Source organism: Perca flavescens, chromosome 13, assembly GCF_004354835.1.
Source record: "Perca flavescens isolate YP-PL-M2 chromosome 13, PFLA_1.0, whole genome shotgun sequence".
NCBI classification, from domain to species: domain Eukaryota; kingdom Metazoa; phylum Chordata; class Actinopteri; order Perciformes; family Percidae; genus Perca; species Perca flavescens.
Window position 1 is genome coordinate 21455813 of NC_041343.1, and position 19556 is coordinate 21475368.

The 19556-nt window shown below is 40.7% G+C and overlaps 1 protein-coding gene across 6 annotated transcripts in view; it reads left to right on the forward strand.

The window, feature by feature from the left end:
* The window catches only part of aff4 (AF4/FMR2 family, member 4), a 32299-nt gene extending 12743 nt beyond the window's left edge, over nt 1–19556 (forward strand). For 3 of the 6 annotated variants that reach the window (XM_028595191.1, XM_028595190.1, XM_028595189.1), the window contains 21 exons: nt 3639–3768; nt 8163–8966; nt 9297–9335; nt 9487–9573; nt 9985–10012; nt 10180–10243; nt 10500–10592; nt 11530–11674; nt 11926–12679; nt 12851–13002; nt 13386–13471; nt 13883–14117; nt 14488–14585; nt 15003–15066; nt 15379–15432; nt 16073–16209; nt 16679–16750; nt 17406–17499; nt 17655–17698; nt 18121–18338; nt 19284–19556. In XM_028595191.1, the coding sequence (XP_028450992.1) occupies nt 3643–3768; nt 8163–8966; nt 9297–9335; nt 9487–9573; nt 9985–10012; nt 10180–10243; nt 10500–10592; nt 11530–11674; nt 11926–12679; nt 12851–13002; nt 13386–13471; nt 13883–14117; nt 14488–14585; nt 15003–15066; nt 15379–15432; nt 16073–16209; nt 16679–16750; nt 17406–17499; nt 17655–17698; nt 18121–18338; nt 19284–19411 (3522 nt within the window). In that variant the 5' untranslated portion in view covers nt 3639–3642 and the 3' untranslated portion in view covers nt 19412–19556. Of the gene's footprint in view, nt 1–3638; nt 3769–3906; nt 3968–8162; nt 8967–9296; nt 9336–9486; nt 9574–9984; nt 10013–10179; nt 10244–10499; nt 10593–11529; nt 11675–11925; nt 12680–12850; nt 13003–13385; nt 13472–13882; nt 14118–14487; nt 14586–15002; nt 15067–15378; nt 15433–16072; nt 16210–16678; nt 16751–17405; nt 17500–17654; nt 17699–18120; nt 18339–19283 lie in introns of those variants that run through there. The other 3 variants (XM_028595194.1, XM_028595193.1, XM_028595192.1) reach the window with 3 other exon arrangements.

Here is a 19556-nt window from a genome sequence, read left to right on the forward strand (position 1 = left end):
GAATGATTACAATAAATGTAGCTGGCCACCACACATTGATAATAACGAATGCCATTTCAGCTCGTGTTGTATAAGAAGTGATTTGCTTAGGCAAATATTTTTTCCTTGTTTTGAAACAATCTACATTGCCTACCTTACTTTTGTTGGCAACTGATCAACTCTGTAGGGCCTGGGCCTCGGATTCAGGCTGGGTTCATTTATGATCTGTGCTTCTTAACATTTGCTCTTGAAACAACTATAATATAAGTAAAATTGCTTGTTCTGGGTGTTTACCAAACTGGGGACTAATGCGAGGTTTTCCAGAAGGCCATATGTTAAATGGCAGCTGAAATTGTGGTTAGTGAGTTATGTCATCTTTTTTTGTAAATTCCCCAATTTTTGTTAATGCCCCCAGAAAGAAATAAGCTATGCTCAATCGGGCCCCCTTTAATCATAAAAGGACCCCCCATACTTGGCTTAGAAAAGTAGATATTACATTTGTAACTAAATTATAGATGCAGTGTGGCATCTAACATTAACTGATTCTGGGGCATTATGACTGTAGTAGTTGCTTTGTCATGTTAGGCAGACTTTCTCCACTGCATAAGATTTTTGTGCAGTGATTATTTTTTTCTCTGTCCCTGCTGTCTTTTGTGATGCTAAGCCACACTTAGCACACAGTAGCTTCTATCCACTGTATTGGACACTTGTGTTTTGACACTTGGAAAACTCGCGATACAGACAGAAGTACAATTGGTTCAAAGTTTTTCAGTAATCAATAAGTTCAAGTGGCAAACGGGTTTCTTGACAAGTTCTTGATTCTTATACAAAGTTCGTCCACATATCTCATTGTTTAGCGTAGCTTGTTTCCTATAGGAATATTCATATTTTCTTATCCTCAAAGTCATATGATTTCCTCAAAACAAGAACTGGCAAACAAGTATTGTTTAACTGGGTTTTTGGCATGCTTCTCCATATACCTTGTTTGAGTTTTTAGGCTGGTTTAATGCCAACTTAAAAAAAGGTTGTGCTCATAGGCTTAATCCATATTCACACAGTCACATCACGTCATCAAGTTTTTCACGTTCTTTTTTTCCATTTGGTTACTTGGTGTACTTTGATATTTATTCAAAACCAAAAGCACACTGACTTTTTCCTCCATGAAGAGGACTATAAGGATCTTTGCTGGTATGGGCCTAAATACGAACATGTATGCTCCAGTATTGTTGAAACTATTAGCAGTCTTCTGTCTGATTTTCTAAAGTGCTCTGCTACAGTATGACAGGGTGTAACCCCCCTGTTCAACTAATAAAAAACAATAGATTGGCCCAATTTGTTGCAGAATGGACATGAGCAGTATTTACAAAGGATTCTGTGCCTGGGGCTTTTGACCATTCAACACTGTGCTTACAGTTGCCCATTCACACATTCAGCCCCACTCCAAAACTGACATTAACAAGCTTATTAACATATACGGTACATGTAGTACTAGTTTACTAAATGCACCCTTTACCGCATTATTTTTTTGTTTGTGTATTTTTCTAACCAGTGGAGTTGTAGTGACTGTAATTTCCAGGCCATGAAACAGTATTTTTTTTAAATTTATTAACTTTTTTTTAATTCTACCACAGACAACATTTGTAGCATGAAAGACCTTCAAATGATACTTGGTACTTGTCAGCTGGGCGGTAGAGTAGGCAAAAATAACTAACATCAAGCTGAATTTACTAGGATGTGGCTGGAGTAAATCTTCCACTCTTGTCAGCTGTAATAGATCATTGTTGTCTGTAAATGGAGATCAGTTGTAGCAAGTTTGTTATTGTGCATTTGTATTCAAACAGTGTCTGTTCAGTTTAAGACAATGTATCGTCTAAACTTTGTTCTTAGCTGTGCTGAAAATCAAATAAAGTCCAGAGATGATAACCGTTGGCTGTTGATAGTTTGAATGATGGCTAGCCTAAACAATGTTTTCTCCTCGTCTTCACACCTCCACTGATGGAACTGGTGGTCGGAAGCAGTTCTCTGTGACCTCGGTCGCTTCCTGTGCTTTGGTTTAATGTAACCTAGCTATAGTGTGTAAATCGCGTTGCCTTTTATGAGTGATGACTCATAGTTGCGGGGTTATTAATTATGTAAAATGGGCACTGGCTTTGGAAAGACCTTGGTTGGAAAAGTACTATTAAGACTTACTGATAAGCTTTATATGTAGCCTAGTTTGTCTACCTTTTCACATCTTCTTTGACTTCGCTGTGTGTAGTGTTTTTGTTTTTTTCCCTGTTCTAAAAACGGTTTCCTCTTTGCTTCTTTTCATCTTTTCATTCATACTTAGTGAAGATTGAAAACACCCTTGTGTGTTGTGTTTATAATCTAGGAGGAGGCCGGGTGGTTGCTGTATAATCACACTCTGTCAACAGCCTTTAAGTCATTGTTGGCAGTGAAGCTTTCAACTCAAACTGGGAGGCGTTCGGCAGGCTCATAATTTGCTTGTTTCCAGTTTCAAAAGCTCTGCAGTTGCTTTCTGTTAAACAAGGTGCACAACAGACATAACAGTTACATTTTGTACTTTGTCAGGTTGGTTGCTCCTTAATAAACATGCACTTGTTCTGTCCAAATGCCCATGTTTTAATACTTTCGAAGTGGCATCCAGCGGAACATTTTTATTTTGATGTGTTACCATTTGTTAAAAAGACAATAACAGCGTTGTGTTTTATCCTCTGGTAATGGACACACTTTTGTTACACATTCATGCATTCAGTGTTTGTCTCTTTGGGTTGAATCCATACATTCACTTACAAGGTTTCTGCCCTCAAATAGCTCTCTACTTTTCTGTTTTCACTACACACATTATGCTCAGGACAGGAAGGGCAGACGTGTGTTTAGCAAACCGTTATGGAGTTGGAGGCTTCAAGCTACAGTTTAATAGCATGCAGGTTATTTAATCCTATTTACAGGCTGATTTACCTTTTATGCTATTACTGAGAAGATTTTCATATTCTTTTCATGTCGTGAGTGATGCTTTTACAGTGACTCCAAAAAACAAACGTTTCTATTTGAATGATATATTTTGTGAGCTAACAACCATCCACATTGTAGTTGTATGACAATGTAGAAAATGGCCATTAGTATTTTCAGCTGGTGTACAAGTTTACATTGACCATCTGTACAAGCAGATTATTTGCTGTAGAAGTAGGCTACTGAGCATTGACTAGACCAGTCTAAGCCTATTAGAGACTACTTTCTCCACAGGTCATCTCTGTGCTCCCCTCTGTTCAGGATGTGTGGAGTTTCACTGATGATGGTCCTATTTGTGGTTGACTAAAATACTGCCTCAAAGTAGAGGGTAGATGATGGCATCCTGACTGTATGATCGGTGTTGAATAGTTGGAAACTTGTACTTGTTGGTTGTCATTTCTGGACCAAGGAATCCTAGCAGGATAGAAAACTGAAGGGCTAATGTTGTTTAGTTGTTAGCTCACTGTTGAAGTTTTAGGGAAATTCTTACAGACTCGTCAGGTGTTTCTTTCATGAACGTCTCACTTTCATGATACCGCGTCTTTTTAATAGCCATCCTTGTAAAGCCACAAGATAAGAAGTCTGTTTACAGTCTCTCCTCGGCGTGTTTTTATGTTGACTTGTTGTTGTTCTGTTTGCGTTATTAGCAACATGAACCGTGAGGACCGGAATGTGCTCCGAATGAAAGAAAGAGAAAGGAGAAATCAAGAAATCCAGCAGGGAGGAGGAGAGGCCTTTCCAGCAAATTCCCCTCTCTTCCCTGAACCCTACAAAGTGGTAAGTTTGCTTACCTATCATTCAGTGTTGACCTGTCATTGATTAGTCAGTTTAGAGGAATTTGTAGCAGTGACAGGAAGTGAGAACTGCACATACTACCTGGAGCATTCATGTTAATACAGTTTTGTCAACACACAGGGCTCTAACTTAAGGGTGTCCCGCCGTCCCGGGGATGAAAAAAGAAAACACATTTTGGAAGGTAGACCTAGCCTTAAAAAAAAAAACTGTGATTAAGCCATAGCATTAATCTCTGACAAAGTTGTAAATGTAGTATTGTGTGGGAGTACACAATTATAGAGTGTGCAAGAACTCCGTCATGCACGCATACACAGTGAGAAGATGGACTGTGGCTGTCAAGCAGTAACTAGTCTCGCATTGCCAGACCTATCTACAGCGCTGTGGAGTGAAGTCTGGCTACACCACACATACATTTTTTACATTTCGTTAAACCATTCACAACCATCTTCGGCGGCGCTAAGCTCCGGACGCAGTGACAGTGGTCCTGCAAAATTTTCTCGGGAAGGAACTTGTTTTGGTGGAACATTTGCACCCCGATTAAAAGAAAATGGCACATACAGTATTAAATGAAGTTAGCTGTTCACACAATACAGTAACGGGAGCTATTTAAATTGACTGGATACATGGTTAAACGTAATTTGCTCTTACCATTGTATTGCCGCGTGTAGTTCGTCCATAGCAATCCCCATCAATCTGCCCCAAAATGTAGCAGTTAGAGAGTAAATGGCGTAAACATATTCTTTTGTAAATCTTTACAATCATTCCCCAAAAAAAACAAGCAGGCCTGCCTTACTGCGCAATCCAAATTTTCTTCAAAACCTGCCATTTTCAGCGTGTAGCTTGCTACCTGGAAGTTTGTTATCGTTTCCCGAAGCAAACAGAGTTTGAGAACGGCAACACAAAGAGAGCAGAAGGTGAGGGACATCATGCGCCGGATGTCGTGCAATTATCCTGGAAATGTACTTCCGTTGATCCGGACTAGTAGTTACATAGTGTAAAAAACAAAAGTTTACAGATATTACAAATCAATGAATATGTTTATCTAAAAAAATGTTTTCATAAAATGCAAAGCTATTTGATAATTCATTATATCAGACATCACTTTTGTCATTTTATAATTGGGATGGACGGCATTTATTTTCGGACAGTTTAACTTGTATTTTGGGAAATTCTTTTTGAAACCTATATCTTTGCTTTCTTTTTGCCTGCTTTGCTGCTAAAATTTTTTTTTTTTTTTGCTTCAGGCTTCTATGGCAAAGGAACACTTGTAATATTTGTTTTACTTCATTTCTACATCATACTGAAGAAACAAACTTATAGTTGTAATTTAATGAAAAAGAAGATTAGTGTTTTTTTTTTTTTTTTGCTTTTCTTTGTCATAATGACCTTCAGGATCCTGCAGTCTTGGTTTAGTTTGTAGTTTGTGTTATGAAAGCTAAATAGGGCAAACTCAAGAAATGCTTTAATACCCACGCGGGATACGTCTGAACAAGCTCTACTGACAATGACGGTCCTTCTTTTTATCAAGATGATCTTGCACAAATTTCAAGCTGGCGGAACTGTGTGCAACATATCGGGTTACGTCAATCATAGGTATCTGATGATTTTTCAAACATTTGTTGGCTTCAATTAAATAATGGTTAGCTGTCAGATAGTCAGCCATTGACTAACTCTGCACAAGATGCAAAAGTGTCGGTTGACTTGACAACACCTGTCTTTGGTCGGCTGCTTTCTAGTGCAGCTAACGAAGGTAAGGTTTTTCCTCCCATGTCTTCCTCCTGTGCTCACAGACATGCATAGATGTAGGCCAGCCAGCTCCCACCCGGACAGTGTAATTGTAAAGAGGATTTGAGTTCTCTGAACTAACCAGATTTGAGCAGAGGTAAGTGGCTCCTCTCCTTAGCTAGAGTTGGCCATCAAAGAGGCAGAGAGGAATGTGTCCTGACAGGTTGGGAATAGAAAGGGACCAGAGGTGAGTGATGAGTGCTGGCCTGTGTGTTTTGTACCACAACAAAGTGAAAGGTAAAAAGCTGACTTTGAAGAAGGAAAAGCCCTTGACCTTTTGCACAGGGGTAAAAAAAAAGTCTTCAGAAACCTAGTACAAACTGGCTCAACAAATGTTGAAAAAGCCAACGGTTTAAGTCTACTGGCTTTTCTACACTTTGTATTTCTTGTCTCTTGCTTGAGTCTTATGTAAGCTTCAGTTTGACTTTTTTCCACCCTCTGTCACGCTCCACTAAGTGGAAGTTTACTGTGTTCTGCATTAAAGGCCATGTGTGCATGCAGCTGCAGCTGTGGCCTCCCAGATGTAGACCAGCAAAGCAGCAGCAACATTTTATGGTGCTGAGTTCACACAGTTGCACAGAATGAAGAGCACAAAATTATCTGTTGAAAGTTAAACTGTGGTATTGGTATATTTGATGATAAAGTAGAGTATACTGCATGTAATGTATACTGTACACACTGTATGTATGAATACATATGTGATTATTGATTTTGTTTATCAAATAGACCTTTTAATGGTGCCACAAACTGTTTGTTTGTTTGTGTGTGTGTATATACAGTATGTATATATTATACAATTCACTTACTCCAGTCGTCACTCTGTCAGCTCTGCAAAATGTACACTAAATTGTCTATTTTACAAATATTAGTTGTGCTTTATGTGGTTAACATTGGAGATAGCGTTTTGCTAGGAGTCCCTCATTAGGCACCGAGGCAAGCTGGTTGATTGATCGATGTTATTTGCCACAGAAACTAAGCAGATTCTAAGCAAATACTCACTAAATTAAAAAATCCATGAAGCACACTCATTTTTGTCTTTTTACTGCATTCTAAGAACCACACGGATGAAGCAAATTAGCCAGGTAACAGGTTAAAAACTGATGCCATAGTTAATTTTTGCAAGCAAAAAGACAGCAGAGGAAATTTGGAAGAGACAGCAATCCGTGTTTTGTTTTTGTAACTTACTTTTGTTGTGGAAATGCAATGTTTGAAGTGATGTTGGAAAGGATAGTTCCTGGCCAGCAGGGAAGTACGGCCTCAGGACCAGAGACTTTTTGCAGGGAAGGAACCAAAAGTCTCTGCAACTCTGGTCAGCATGGAGGTAAAGTTCCCGAATATGTAAACCGGCTCCTGGGAAACTTTCTGCAGACCAAACAGGCTGTAAGATGCAATACAGCACAATGCAAGAATGTTTTAATAAAATGTTCTTGTTTTTACAGACTGTTTTTCTTCTGCCAACACACACTACATTGTTGCAATTTATGTCTCTGTAAACAATGAGTTTGTTGAACAAACTGTGTAATGATTCAGCTGTTTCTAATTTACCTCAAGCACTTTCATTTTTATACTTAATTGTTTTTAGCTTTATCAGCCAACGTATGTGCCAGTATGTGTGATAAGCCATAATATCAGCCTTTTTAAAGTACTTGTAATTACAAAAAACAGAGGCCATTTCTACAATCGTAACAAAGCACGTAATTTATGCTAGTATTAGTAGTACCCCCCCCCCACACATAAGAAAAATGGGTGATTCTTCACTTAATCCAACCACACATGTGAGCCAGGCCATGCTAGCAGAAGGTAGTGGTGTGTGTGTTATGACCACGCTAGTTACATTTCCTGCTACAGATAACTGCTTGTGTTTCCTCACCCTCTGTGTGAATCTGTCAAACAAAATCGAGGTCTGAGGCTTTGTGTGAAACTGGATATTCTGCACACACCGTTACTGCTGGAACCTGTGGCCTCAAAGTAATTGATTAACCTCTGTGTTGGAACTATGGGTAGACTCTTATGTGTTCACAGATGGGTGTGGACTGATCTGGGCCCAGTTTGAACAAGCTAACCGTGTGATTGGCTCATCTGACTGTTCAATTGATTTATTTTCTCAATTTTCCGTCAATCATTTTTCATATAAAACTGGTGGCACATGGTTTTGGATTTAATTACGTTCTTTCTTTTGTCAGATGTAAATCTGCATTTCAATTACGCTAATTTTGCATATAGTGATTTTAAGTTTTTTGTTGTAGTGCTACATTTCTTTTTCTTTCAAAATGTATTCAACATGAAAGGATTAAAAAAGTAACATTTGGTTACAGTTTAAAAAGGGACCTGACTCGGTTTAAAAACTTTCTCTTCATTTTCAGTGTTTTGTTGGAAAGCAATTAACCCAAGTGTTGAACCTGTGCCCATAATGACTGTTTTCTCTGCCCCCTCTTCTCTCTGCTTTCCCTCTCCATTTCTCTCACTTATTTTCTTCCATATTCTTTTATTTTCTCAATGATTTTTGTCTCTGCTTTCTTTATTCTCTCTATTTCTTTCATCACACTGTCTTCTCTCCCACCTCTTTCCCCTTTCTCTGCTTCTCTCTTCAGTCCAGCAAGGAAGATAAACTGTCAAGCCGTATTCAGAGCATGCTGGGCAATTACGACGAGATGAAAGAGCCGATTGGTGACACACTTCCTAAGCTTGGCGGTAAACCTTCTAACAGCTCGTCTTCCTCTGAGGAGAAATCGGGCCCACCTTTATTTGGCGGGGACCAGCGCGGCGTCGGTAGCGGTGGCAGCAGCCAGAGCAGCAAGTGGACTCCTGTTGGCCCTGCAGCAGGTGGATCTTCATCCCAGTCCCAGAAACGCTCTGGACTCCAGGGCGGGCACAGTAGCCAGAGAGGCAGTGGCAGTAGCGGCGGCAGCAGCAGTAGCCAAAGACACGGAGGGGAGGTGCGGGAAAAGAAGTCAAGTAAACACAGCGGCGGGTCAGAGCACTCAAAGTCACACACATCTAGTCCGGCCAAGGGCTCTCTGAGTTCCTCCGGCAGCAACAGCCACTTGCGCAGCTCCTTGTCTGCCGAGCAGCATCACAGCAAGGAGCGCTACCGCTCCAAGTCCCCACGAGACAGGGAGGCCAACTGGGACTCTCCCTCACGGGTTCACACCACCTTCTCCACTGGACAGCACTCGAGTCAGGCATTTCCCCCGTCTCTCATGTCCAAACCCGGCTCCATGCTGCAGAAGCCCACAGCGTATGTGCGGCCTATGGACGGCCAGGAAACGGCAGAACCCAAGAGCTCACAAGCCGAAAGCTACAGTGGACAGTCGCACAGCAGCACCATGGGAGAGATGAAGTCCAACAGCAAGGCCTCACTTTCCAAACTCAAGATCCCCTCACAGCCTGTAGAGGTAAGGCTTGTCCACTGGCTTTCTATTAAGGGGACGTACTGTGTGTTTATGTAGCTCTTAAGATATAAATCTATAGTAGCAGAAGTTGCATGTAGAATATATATAGACTTGGAATGGCAGAGCAGTGTTAATATTTGGAGCACATATTCATAATGATGTAATAATAGAATAGATTACCTCGCAGCATGTTAACACTTGGTCTGTTTAAACTCTGTCTCATAAAATGCCTGTAGAATGACTCATGCTACACAAAATGGAAGCAGCCTCTCACCTGCTGGACTGACATCATGTTGTTATTAAACGTGTTAAACGTGATGTTTCTGTCTTTAGGGAGCCGGTGACGCCAACTGTGTCGATGAGATTTTGAAGGTACGTATGATTGTATTTGGCTAAAAACGCCCATTATCAAGCTGACAGTTCGTCAGAAGGCCTGTTGCTCGAGTCAATTTAAGACCATTGCGCATTACACCTCAACTCAATTTCACTTTTTTTCCTTGTTTTTTTTTTCTCTTTCTTTCAGGAAATGACTCAGTTGTGGCCCCCTCCGCTGACAGCCATCCACACCCCCTGCAAAACAGAGCCCTCCAAGTTTCCATTCCCCACCAAGGTCAGCATCGCACCAGTCCCTGTTTTTACTGTTTGATTCAAATTATTTTGAATCATAATGAATTAATAGGGCTAAAATGATTTGTTATGTTCGGTGCAAACAGACCTTAAATAGCACGTGCAACCAATCCAGAGAAACATTTGGTGGCCGCCTAATTGAAACTATAAAGTGATGGGACTAACTATTGATTAATAGTTAATCTGATAGTGAAATGAACTCCAAAACTGACCTGAAAAGTACTTAAACCTCTGTTGTGTATGTACAGTAGATATAAACAGCCACAAACTCAAGGAGGAAAAAATCGTTCAGAATAGATTCTTTTTCATTCATTTTTGATTGTTATCAGATTCGACAGACAAATTTTATGGCTTTGTGAAAATAATTCAGAATGTCTTCTTTTGTTTACCTCAGGACCCTCACCCCTTTCCAAGTGGACACAGTGAGTATCTCACATATTTCGGATTCAAACATGATAGATCTACAATTTTTTTTTTTTACTGTATATATGTGTGTGTGTGTGTGTGTGTGTGTGTGTGTGTATATATTATTTGTATATGTATGTTTATATATACTTATTGCTCATTCATTTTGTTTGTGTGTTTTTAGAGCGAGGTAGTTCTTCCAAAAGCTCCAGCAGCCACCAGTCCAAAGCTTGCGATGAGCAGCCCACGTAAGTGCTTCATCCTTTCCTCCCTTTGTCTTTTTTTTATTGTAACCCCATGTTTGTAGATTTCTCAGTATTGAGCCAGACAACAAAGAATAAAATGAAACAAATAGTTATGATAAGGTATGAAGCGTTAAGGAACCAAACATGGATAGATGTCTTCAGTAAGTTATGGAGACATAGCCAGCGATCTCAAACTTCAGCAATTACACTGCTGTAATAAAATACAAAGATTTAATTTAGGTTCATTCCTGTATTTCAGTATGTTGGAAGATGACCTGAAGCTCAGCAGCAGTGAGGACAGTGATGGTGAACAGGATCCTGCAAAGAACGCCTCAAGGAACACATCTGCAAGGTAGCAGAAAGAATAGTAAAATTACTTTTGTAAAATTTCAATACTGAGTTTTAGTTGCGACTACGTCAGGTAGAGGTTGACTCCAGCTAAAGTTTTGAGGCCTTGGCTTGCATTATAGTCTAAGGTGTTTGTTTTATTATGTTCCTTATCTTGATAGAGATGGTGCTCAATTTAGGTGACTTTCTTGTTATTTCTGTCATTTTATATCTTGTGTTCCTTTATGGTTGGTGCAATCCAACAGCATCACAACGGACGACCTCAGGAATTAAAATAAATTGTTACCTCAGTGGCACAGTCATAAAATTCATTTTAAAATTAAAGGATAATTTTTGCTTTTTGATTTCTGGATTGCATTATATTGACATAATTCTTTTTTGGTCATTGACTGTATATATTAAATAATCGGCAGATGTTGGGCGTTTTTAAAACCTAAACAATGGGGAAATGTTAAAGAAAGACTATAAACTATATTAAGTTTGGGATTATTGCTTTTTTGTTTGTTCAGAAGGTCACGTTACAGAGTGTGGCAGTACAGCTTCCGGCTCAATCTGGTCCTTGTAGCTGCAATAAGTGGTTGGTCAGGGTACAGAGTGGTGTGGGATCTCGGGGGATAGCATCAACCACAGCTGAAAAATGTGCAAATTACAAATCAAGTATGGAACCGTTTAGAAAAATACAAGCTATTCGTAGAGGTGAAGAATAATCCTCAGCTGTGAAAGCGTTGCCGTCCATCGTCCAAGAGATGATCAGCATATTGAACACTATAAATCTTCACATGGAGCAAAGATGTGTCCATGAAATTGAAGACAAGATTTTAAACCCACAACGTGATGGGGTTGTTTGTATGCATCTTCCAGTCTGTAAAACGTGACTGATAGTGTGCTGCATACCTTTAGCACACAATATAAGGCTGTTTGACTCTTTTCTGTAACAACAGCAATAACAGTGAAGGAGCGGAGCAATCGAGGGATGACTCAAGCAGCCACAGTGGCTCCGAGAGCAGCTCAGGCTCCGACAGCGAGAGTGAAAGCAGCACGACAGACAGCGAAGCCAATGATCACCCGCGGCCCGCCTCTCCAGAGGTAATGACTTCCCAGTTACTTTGTACAATGTTGTAGTGCAATTTAGGTCATTATGATTCGGTACTTAATCAACCATTATTTTCAATTGCACTAACCACCTCGCTCTGTCCACCCTTATTTTGGGTTGCAATAGTTACGAGGCAGTCATTGTACTTTTCTTCTGGCCACAATACCATCTTTTTTAGTATTTTATTTTAATGTTTTGACATGGTTTCATATCATTTTAACTGTGGGCTCTGCTCCCCCTTCAGCCTGAAGAACCCATGGCCAACAAGTGGCAGCTGGACAACTGGTTCAAGAAGGCCAAGCAGTTCTCCCCAGCCTCTCCAGTGGACAATAATGTTCCATCCAAGTGCAAGAAAGAGGGCAGAGATAACAGCTCAGGACGCGGCTATAGTAGTCAGGGAGGGGGTTCAAAAGACTCAGCGGCACCCATCCCAAGCAGGGACCTACGGGCGGCACAAAAGGGTGCAGAGGGTGGCCGTGGCCGGCAAAAATCCCCCGCCCAGAGTGAGGGTGGCACAAATCCGCGAAAGAATGTGGGTAAAAAACAGCCTAAAAAGTCTGAAAAGCCCCCAGTTGTGGAGGAACCCAAGGGAGGTCTGAGGGTGGAGAGTGAGCCAGCTCCAGAGATACCTCCTCATCGGCCCAAAGCTGCTACTAAGGGTTCCCGCAAACCAAGCATAAAAAAAGAACCAAAATCCTCGCCGCGGCCCACCGCAGCTGCTGTCACCACTACTGCAGATAAACGCAAAGTCAAGGCACCCACCAAGACTCCCCAGAAGTCTCGCGAGTTTGTCGATACGGACTCTTCATCATCAGACTCTGAGGGGAATGACAGCATCCCGTCCTCGTCGCAGACACCCAAGTACACCGAGAGTATCAGGACCCCTGTGTGTGTGTTTTCTCCAATGGAAGAAAAAGAGTTGTTGTCTCCACTCAGTGACCCTGAGGAGCGCTACCCTGCAAGGCAACCTCAGCAGCAAGTGTTACTAGTGAAGATAGGTTAGTCGAAGCTGCTTATAAGGCAAAGAAGTCTTATAATAATATAACACAAATTCTGTATTCTTTGCACTTGTTTTACACTTGTCTAGCTGGAGTGCACACTCCTGAAAATGTTCTTTTCTTTGGACCAAAGTAACTCGTACCCTTCCCTTTCCTTCCCATTTCCTATAGATCTCAGCTTGCTGTCTAGGATCCCAGGGCGGCCCTACAAGGAGCCTGTAGAGATAAAAGTGGAGCGGGACGACTCTCTAGATAGAGACAGCAAAGAATTCAGCAAACAGAACTCTGAGAAGAGCTCTAGTAAGGCAAAGAGGAAACACAAGGTATACGACTTGATAAAGAAAATTCCTGTCTGATCTTTAAATTTATTTCTCGCTTTAAGAAGAGTAAAAGGAGAGTAGTGGTTAGTGCCTACGGATTTTCCACTCTGCAACAGTTTTTTTTCCAACAGGTTTCCATTTTTAAATCCTAGCTGTAAAACTACCAGACAAAGAGACTTACAATCTAAGTGATATGTTAGGGTTTAACAGTGAGTTGGGAAACCATTAAGGGTTGGTGGAAGGTTGTACTGTACCTTGTAAGAAATCAAGTGCTAAGTTGCACATTTCTTTGTCTTCAAAGCACTGTCTTCAGAGGCACGTACACACAAACACTTAAAAATTCTTGAATGTGTCTTTTAATTTTCTGCAATCTTTGTGTGTTTTAGAACGATGAAGAAGGCACCAAGCCAGAGAGCAAGCGATGCAAGCTAGAGGAGAAGTCCCTATCTAATCATAAAAACAGCAGTAAAGAGTGGGTATTCTTCCTTTTTCTTCTGATTATCATTCACAGTTAAACCCTCTGCACACCGGGAACACTTGGTAGTAGTTAATGTCTTTACAGGCAAAATGAAGCTTGCCAGATTTGTTTTTCTCTATTCTTACAATTTTAACAAAATAAACCCTCTAAACTCTGAACCCTATAAAATTAAAGCATAAAGGCTCAGTGTCGTGGCTTGTTTGTTACATTGCGGCCTCTTCAAGCTGCACTTTAACCTTTTTTATTATAAGGACATCTCTGCTATAATCCTAATGTGGATCTGGAAAGTTAATCTTTTATGCTTTTGAGTGTTAATATTTTATGATGTGAATACTGTACTGCAACAAAGCTTGTCTGTTTAAATAATAAGTAAAAGATGTGTTACGACGATTCATGTCCCACCAGGTCTAAGAGGTCTTTGGAGAAGAAAGAGGAGCCTGTCCCCTCTCCTTCCATATCAGGTATTCAGCGGATGCCCAAGGCAGAGCATCCGAGTCGAAAGAGGACAGTCAGCCAGTCCTCCACCTCTTTGTCCAGCGGGACAGGAAGTGGAAAGGAGGGAAGCCACAGCACCAAGGGCAACTCCACCTCCAAACAAAGAAAAGGAGAGGACAAGGGACGTAGCACACGCGATGGCAAGGTGAGTGCACTCAACCTTATCGCCGGGCATTTGCTGTTGGTGTGAATACCTGGCAAGCATTTTGGATAGTGGGACGTGCAAATGCAATCTTTCATCATCTTTGCCAACTGTGCAGTGTTTCCCCTGAGGAGCTTAAATAACTAAGCAAGCATGAAAAATAAAAAAACACGTTTCTGTTGGATTAAAGGGAGTGGTCGAGAACATAACTTCTATATAGGTCTATATATTGTATACTATGTCCAATATCCATAGAGACAGAAACATTTCTACTTCTAGACACCCTCAATCTCACCTTTTTCTCCCCTCTACTTCAAACACCAGGCCCCTTTTTTCCTGTAACTTTATTTCTCCTCGCTTGCTGTCTCTGCAGGAGAAATCCTCAAAGGGCTGCGATAACCAGCTGGCTGTGCTTCCACTCTCCACGGACGGCTCCAAGGCTCAGAGATCCAAGCTGGTGTTTGAGGACAGGTAAGAAGAGCCCTTTCCACTGTGGATAACCCCTCAGCAGGGTATGCAGAAGGAACTGCTGTGGGGATCTAGGGTTGCCTTTGATGCGTTTAGCTGTGGGAGGTTGGGGAGGTCATGAATAGATGTGCCTGCATGCAGAAGAGATGATGTCAATTTCCATTTTAAAAGGCTCTGTTGGGAACCTGTGTCCTTTGCATGAAGAGGTAAAGAAACAACATGGTCTTGCCTTTTTATTGTCTGTTGTTTCAGAGTTTGATTCAATGAAAGCATAAGGATCTTGTTGTTTTTATGTTTAGTTTTCAGGTCTGTGCTAAGAGTAAATGTATGCAGAAACTGAGCCATTACAGTGTTGTGGCTTTTTTTAATGGTTCAGGGAAGCAATGAAATTAGTTTGACCTGTTTAAAATGTTGTTTCAGGGTCCATTCGGCAGATCACTACTTACAAGAGGCCAAGAAACTTAAACACAATGCAGATGCACTGGTAAGAGCGGCAGCCTAATGCCTATTTACATACGTAATTGAGATGCTAAAGTGTAAGTTGCTGCATGCAAAGCAGTGATGGGAGAGGGTGGTTGTTGTTGTTTAACAAGGTCTCGACCTTTAATGTAAAACAACATTCTTTTGAGGTTTTGCATAGAGATTAATGATAGATATAGGAACACATTTTGAGTTTTTAACACATTTCCTTTTATTGCTGTCATTTATGTGATTGTATTGTATTTATTGTATTGACTGGGACATTTACCTCAGACACAACGTTTTCAAAGCCCTTTTTTTCTCTGTGCTCTCACAGTATTTGAGCTTAATGTCCAAAAAGCAAAAAAACGGGTCGCTGAAAGATGAGCAGGTGACTATATTTAACTGCAGATCTGGTGTCAGTTACTTACCTGAGGATAATGAGATACCTGTCTCAGCTGCATGGCATTTCCACTCAAAATCCTTGAAACATTATTGTGTTGCTGCTGTTATGAATTCTGTAATTTAAATACAAAACAGAAAATAACTTCTACATAAAGTTAGACAAACCAACCAATGATACAGACAAACACACACACACACCCTATTGAGGAGAACTAAGCAATAACATTTATTTTTGTTCTCTTAAAAAAATTTGACGTTATATCCATTATGGATGCGACTTTCAATTTCTTTATGATGTGCCTGGATTACAATGTATTAGACCTATTATGCTATACATTCAATCCAGAGGCCAACACATAACATAATTGAGTTGTTGCTGTTATTTAACGAAAAGAGAGTTTATGTATTCCACACCAAATCATATACAAACCATGTCAGTTATATATAACGTGACCATGCCAAAAACCATGTCAAATTTAAAAGTCATGTGAACAGGCTTTAGTCATGCACTGCTGTGACAGTTTCAGAAAGAAATGCAATATTAGACTGGTACATGCTCATTAACTTGGGATGCACCGCCAACAGAAAATGTAATTTTTGTTGTGTCCCTGTTCGCTCTTTTGCAGTTGGACCGGTTTGAGAAGGCAGTTTACTACCTGGACGCTGTGGTATCTTTCATTGAATGTGGTAATGCTCTGGAGAAGAGTGCCCAAGAGGCAAAGTCTCCCTTTCCCATGTATGCTGAAACCGTGGAGCTTATCAAGTAAGGACACATAAGTACCTTTTTTATTATTGTCACAATTTAAAGGGGAACTCCACAGATTGTGCACATCAAAGTCTGTTTACAGGTCTTAGATAGTACTACTGCATATGTGAATGAGAGTATAACCTGGGAGTGTAGAGTTAGAAAGAAGTGATGACACACCCAAAAATCCAAATGACCTGTCTGTGGTCGATTTGCATTGTGGGTAATGTAGGTGTCAGGTTTGTGACAAGGAAGAAGAATGTTTGGAATAAAAAAGATGGTATCTCTGTTTGTTGCATCAATTTTGATAATTTTTTTAAATTATTAAACTGCCATTGTGAGTCCATGTTATAGAAGTGCTCAATCAGTGTACATAGTACTCTTTTAAACAGAAAGTCAGTGTATTAAATGCATATACAATGTTTCTATAATGAGTTAACAGTTGGTTCTCCTAGAAGCTAAACATTTGTTCTGTCTGTACGTTCAGATACACTATGAAGTTAAAAAGCTACCTGGCCCCAGATGCTACTTCAGCAGACAAGAGGCTAGCAGTGCTTTGGTAAGTATGCTGACTGTCACCAGTTATGGATTTCATGTTTAAAAGGTGTCATCCTGTCCTTAGCCATCAACTAAAAGGACTCAACATCCTTGCTCTTTGATTGAATGAGAGTGGTGTGTTTAAAGGTGCTGTAGGTAGGATTGTGAAGATCCGGGACTTAGCCAAAGAATTTGAACATCGACAACTTCTCAGTCCCTCCCCCCGCTTCCTGCTAAAGCCCAAACGGTTTCCTAAGCCCCTCCCCCCGCTTCCTGCTAAAGCCCAAACGGTTTCCTAAGCCCCTCCCCCCGCTTCCTGCTAAAGCCCAAACGGTCTCCTAAGCCCCTCCCCCCGCTTCCTGCTAAAGCCCAAACGGTCTCCTAAGCCCCTCCCCCCATGAGGGAGAATGAATGCATGTACCTGAGCAGAGATTGACACGCAGTTAGTCCCCCCCCCCCCAGAGGGTGCCAGAGGAGCCAGATTTAGTTTTAAATTACCTGCTTCATGTAGTTCTATTCGAACAGAGGGTCATTTTCAGCAAATATGTTAGTTTTAGAAGTCTTACCTACTGCATCTTTAAGGAGTCCACCTATTTCTGGTCATTGCTGTCTTCTTTGCAAGTTTACTGTAAGATCAATATGAACGTTTTTTTTTTTTTTTTTTTTTTTTTTTTCAGCCTGCGATGCCAGTCTCTCCTCTACCTGCGGTTATTCAAGCTGAGGAAAGACAGTGCACTAAAATACTCCAAAACACTCACTGAACACTTAAAGGTACTTCAAAGCTGAAATCAAGTTTTTGTTTGGCAAACCTTCAAAACTAAAGGAATACAATATACATTCCATGTATGTTGTTTTTTTTCTTTTTCTTTCTGTGAATGTGTAACCTGCTGTGTACATAATGTTCTTCTCCTGACTTTGTTTGACAGAATTCTCTGAGCAACACCCAGGCTCCCTCTCCTGGAATGGGAAAGTAAGTCATGTCCTCCTTTGCTGTTTGGAGATTAAACCTAATTGTGGAGGAGACTGCTGTGTTTCCTGCACACGTGTTAAATGTTGAGAGAAAGTACTGCAAATTAGTTTGATAAAGGTTTAATTTTGTTTTACAGATAGTTAAGATAACTATTGAAATACTGTTCTTTTTTTTTTTTTTTTTTTTTTTTTTTTTTTTTTTTTTTAAATTGGCGCCTGTGCTGTAATTTCACCTGTTTTAACATCTTGTTGTAAAGACAGAAAAACAGTTTGAAGCCCTTGAGTCATACTGGTTAGCAAATTCCATAAATACGGCTATCAAGGATGATTTCTAGTTTAGTGCTCAGTTTATCTAACTGTCATGCCGTCACAGGCGTTTTGTTGAGCCATCTAAAAATAACTTGTTTCTGTTTCCTAACGCAGCAAGGCAGCGGGTATGCCCTCTCCAGTGTCTCCGAAGCTGTCGCCAGGCACGGCCGTCGGCTACCCGGCAGTCGTCAGCAGCAGCAGCGCCAGCTCGTCCGTGACCATACCTCAGCGCATCCACCAGATGGCTGCCAGCTATGTTCAGGTCACCTCCAACTTCCTGTACGCCACCGAGGTCTGGGACCAGGCGGAGCAACTATCCAAGGAGCAGAAAGGTAAACTACCTTCTAAACAAACCAGGTTTTGGGACAAATCAATACTTGTTTTTCCCTACACATAACAATACAGTAAAGTAAACATATCTGCATTAAAACACCAGGGTCTCATTTAAAATGCTCTAATAGTATAGCATTGTTGTTGCTTTTTATGACTGGAGTTGAAATCTTTTAAGCCTTTGTTGCTGAGATGTGTTGCAACTTTTCTCCACTATTCAGGGTAATGTTAATAGATTAAATTAAAAAAATAATTCCAGTACTTTTAATTTCAGAATTGATCTATCTAATTAAAAAAAAAAACCCAATAAAATATACTTAAAAAATTGAGAGCATGCTAAAAAATGGAGCTGTGTAATCCTTTGATGTACTGAACTGATTATTAAATTATTAGTACTCCATAAGCAGTTCAAGCAAGTGCTGAACCGAATAGTTGATCTACAGGAAATTGGTCAACTGCTCATATTATGCTTTTTGGTTTTTCCCCTTACTTTATTGTGTTTATATATCTTTTTTTGCGCAGGTTTACTAGGTGAAAAAGCCCAAAGTCCAGCCCAAAGGGACTTACCATCTCCAACAGAAAACAATGTTCACAAACTGCTCCAAACAGCTCTCTTGTAGTCCAGCCTTTACTTCGGAGACGAGCGTGCATCACTTTGTAACACGTTATAATGCTCGCCTAGCTGCTAGCGTGGCTCGCCATCATACTGAAATTAAACCACATAAACCTATTCTGATATAACCTCTAAATACAATTATGAACCTGAAAATGAGCATAATATGAGCACTTTAAAACGTCTCTGGGAAATTGTTTTTCACTATTTTCTGAGAATTTAAAGAAAAATAAATTCTAATGAAAATACAAATGATCTTGCTTGTCCCACCTTGAACTTTTCACTGGCTGTTAATGTGATCCCGCCCCCTCTCGCTGTGTCTTTGTTTCCCCAGACTTCTTCTTGGAGTTGGACAAGGTGATGGGTCCCCTGATCTTCAACACCAGCAGCATGACAGAACTGGTGCGTTACACACGGCAGGGCCTCCACTGGCTGCGTCTGGACGCAAAGCTTATTCCCTAGCGAGGACTAGTTCCCTGCACGCTGCTTACACACACACACACACACCTCAGCCTCTTGTGTTCAGCAACATGTGCTCAAAGACACACACGCATGCCCTCTCAGACAGACACACATACAATGATGTACTGTATGCGCACACACACAC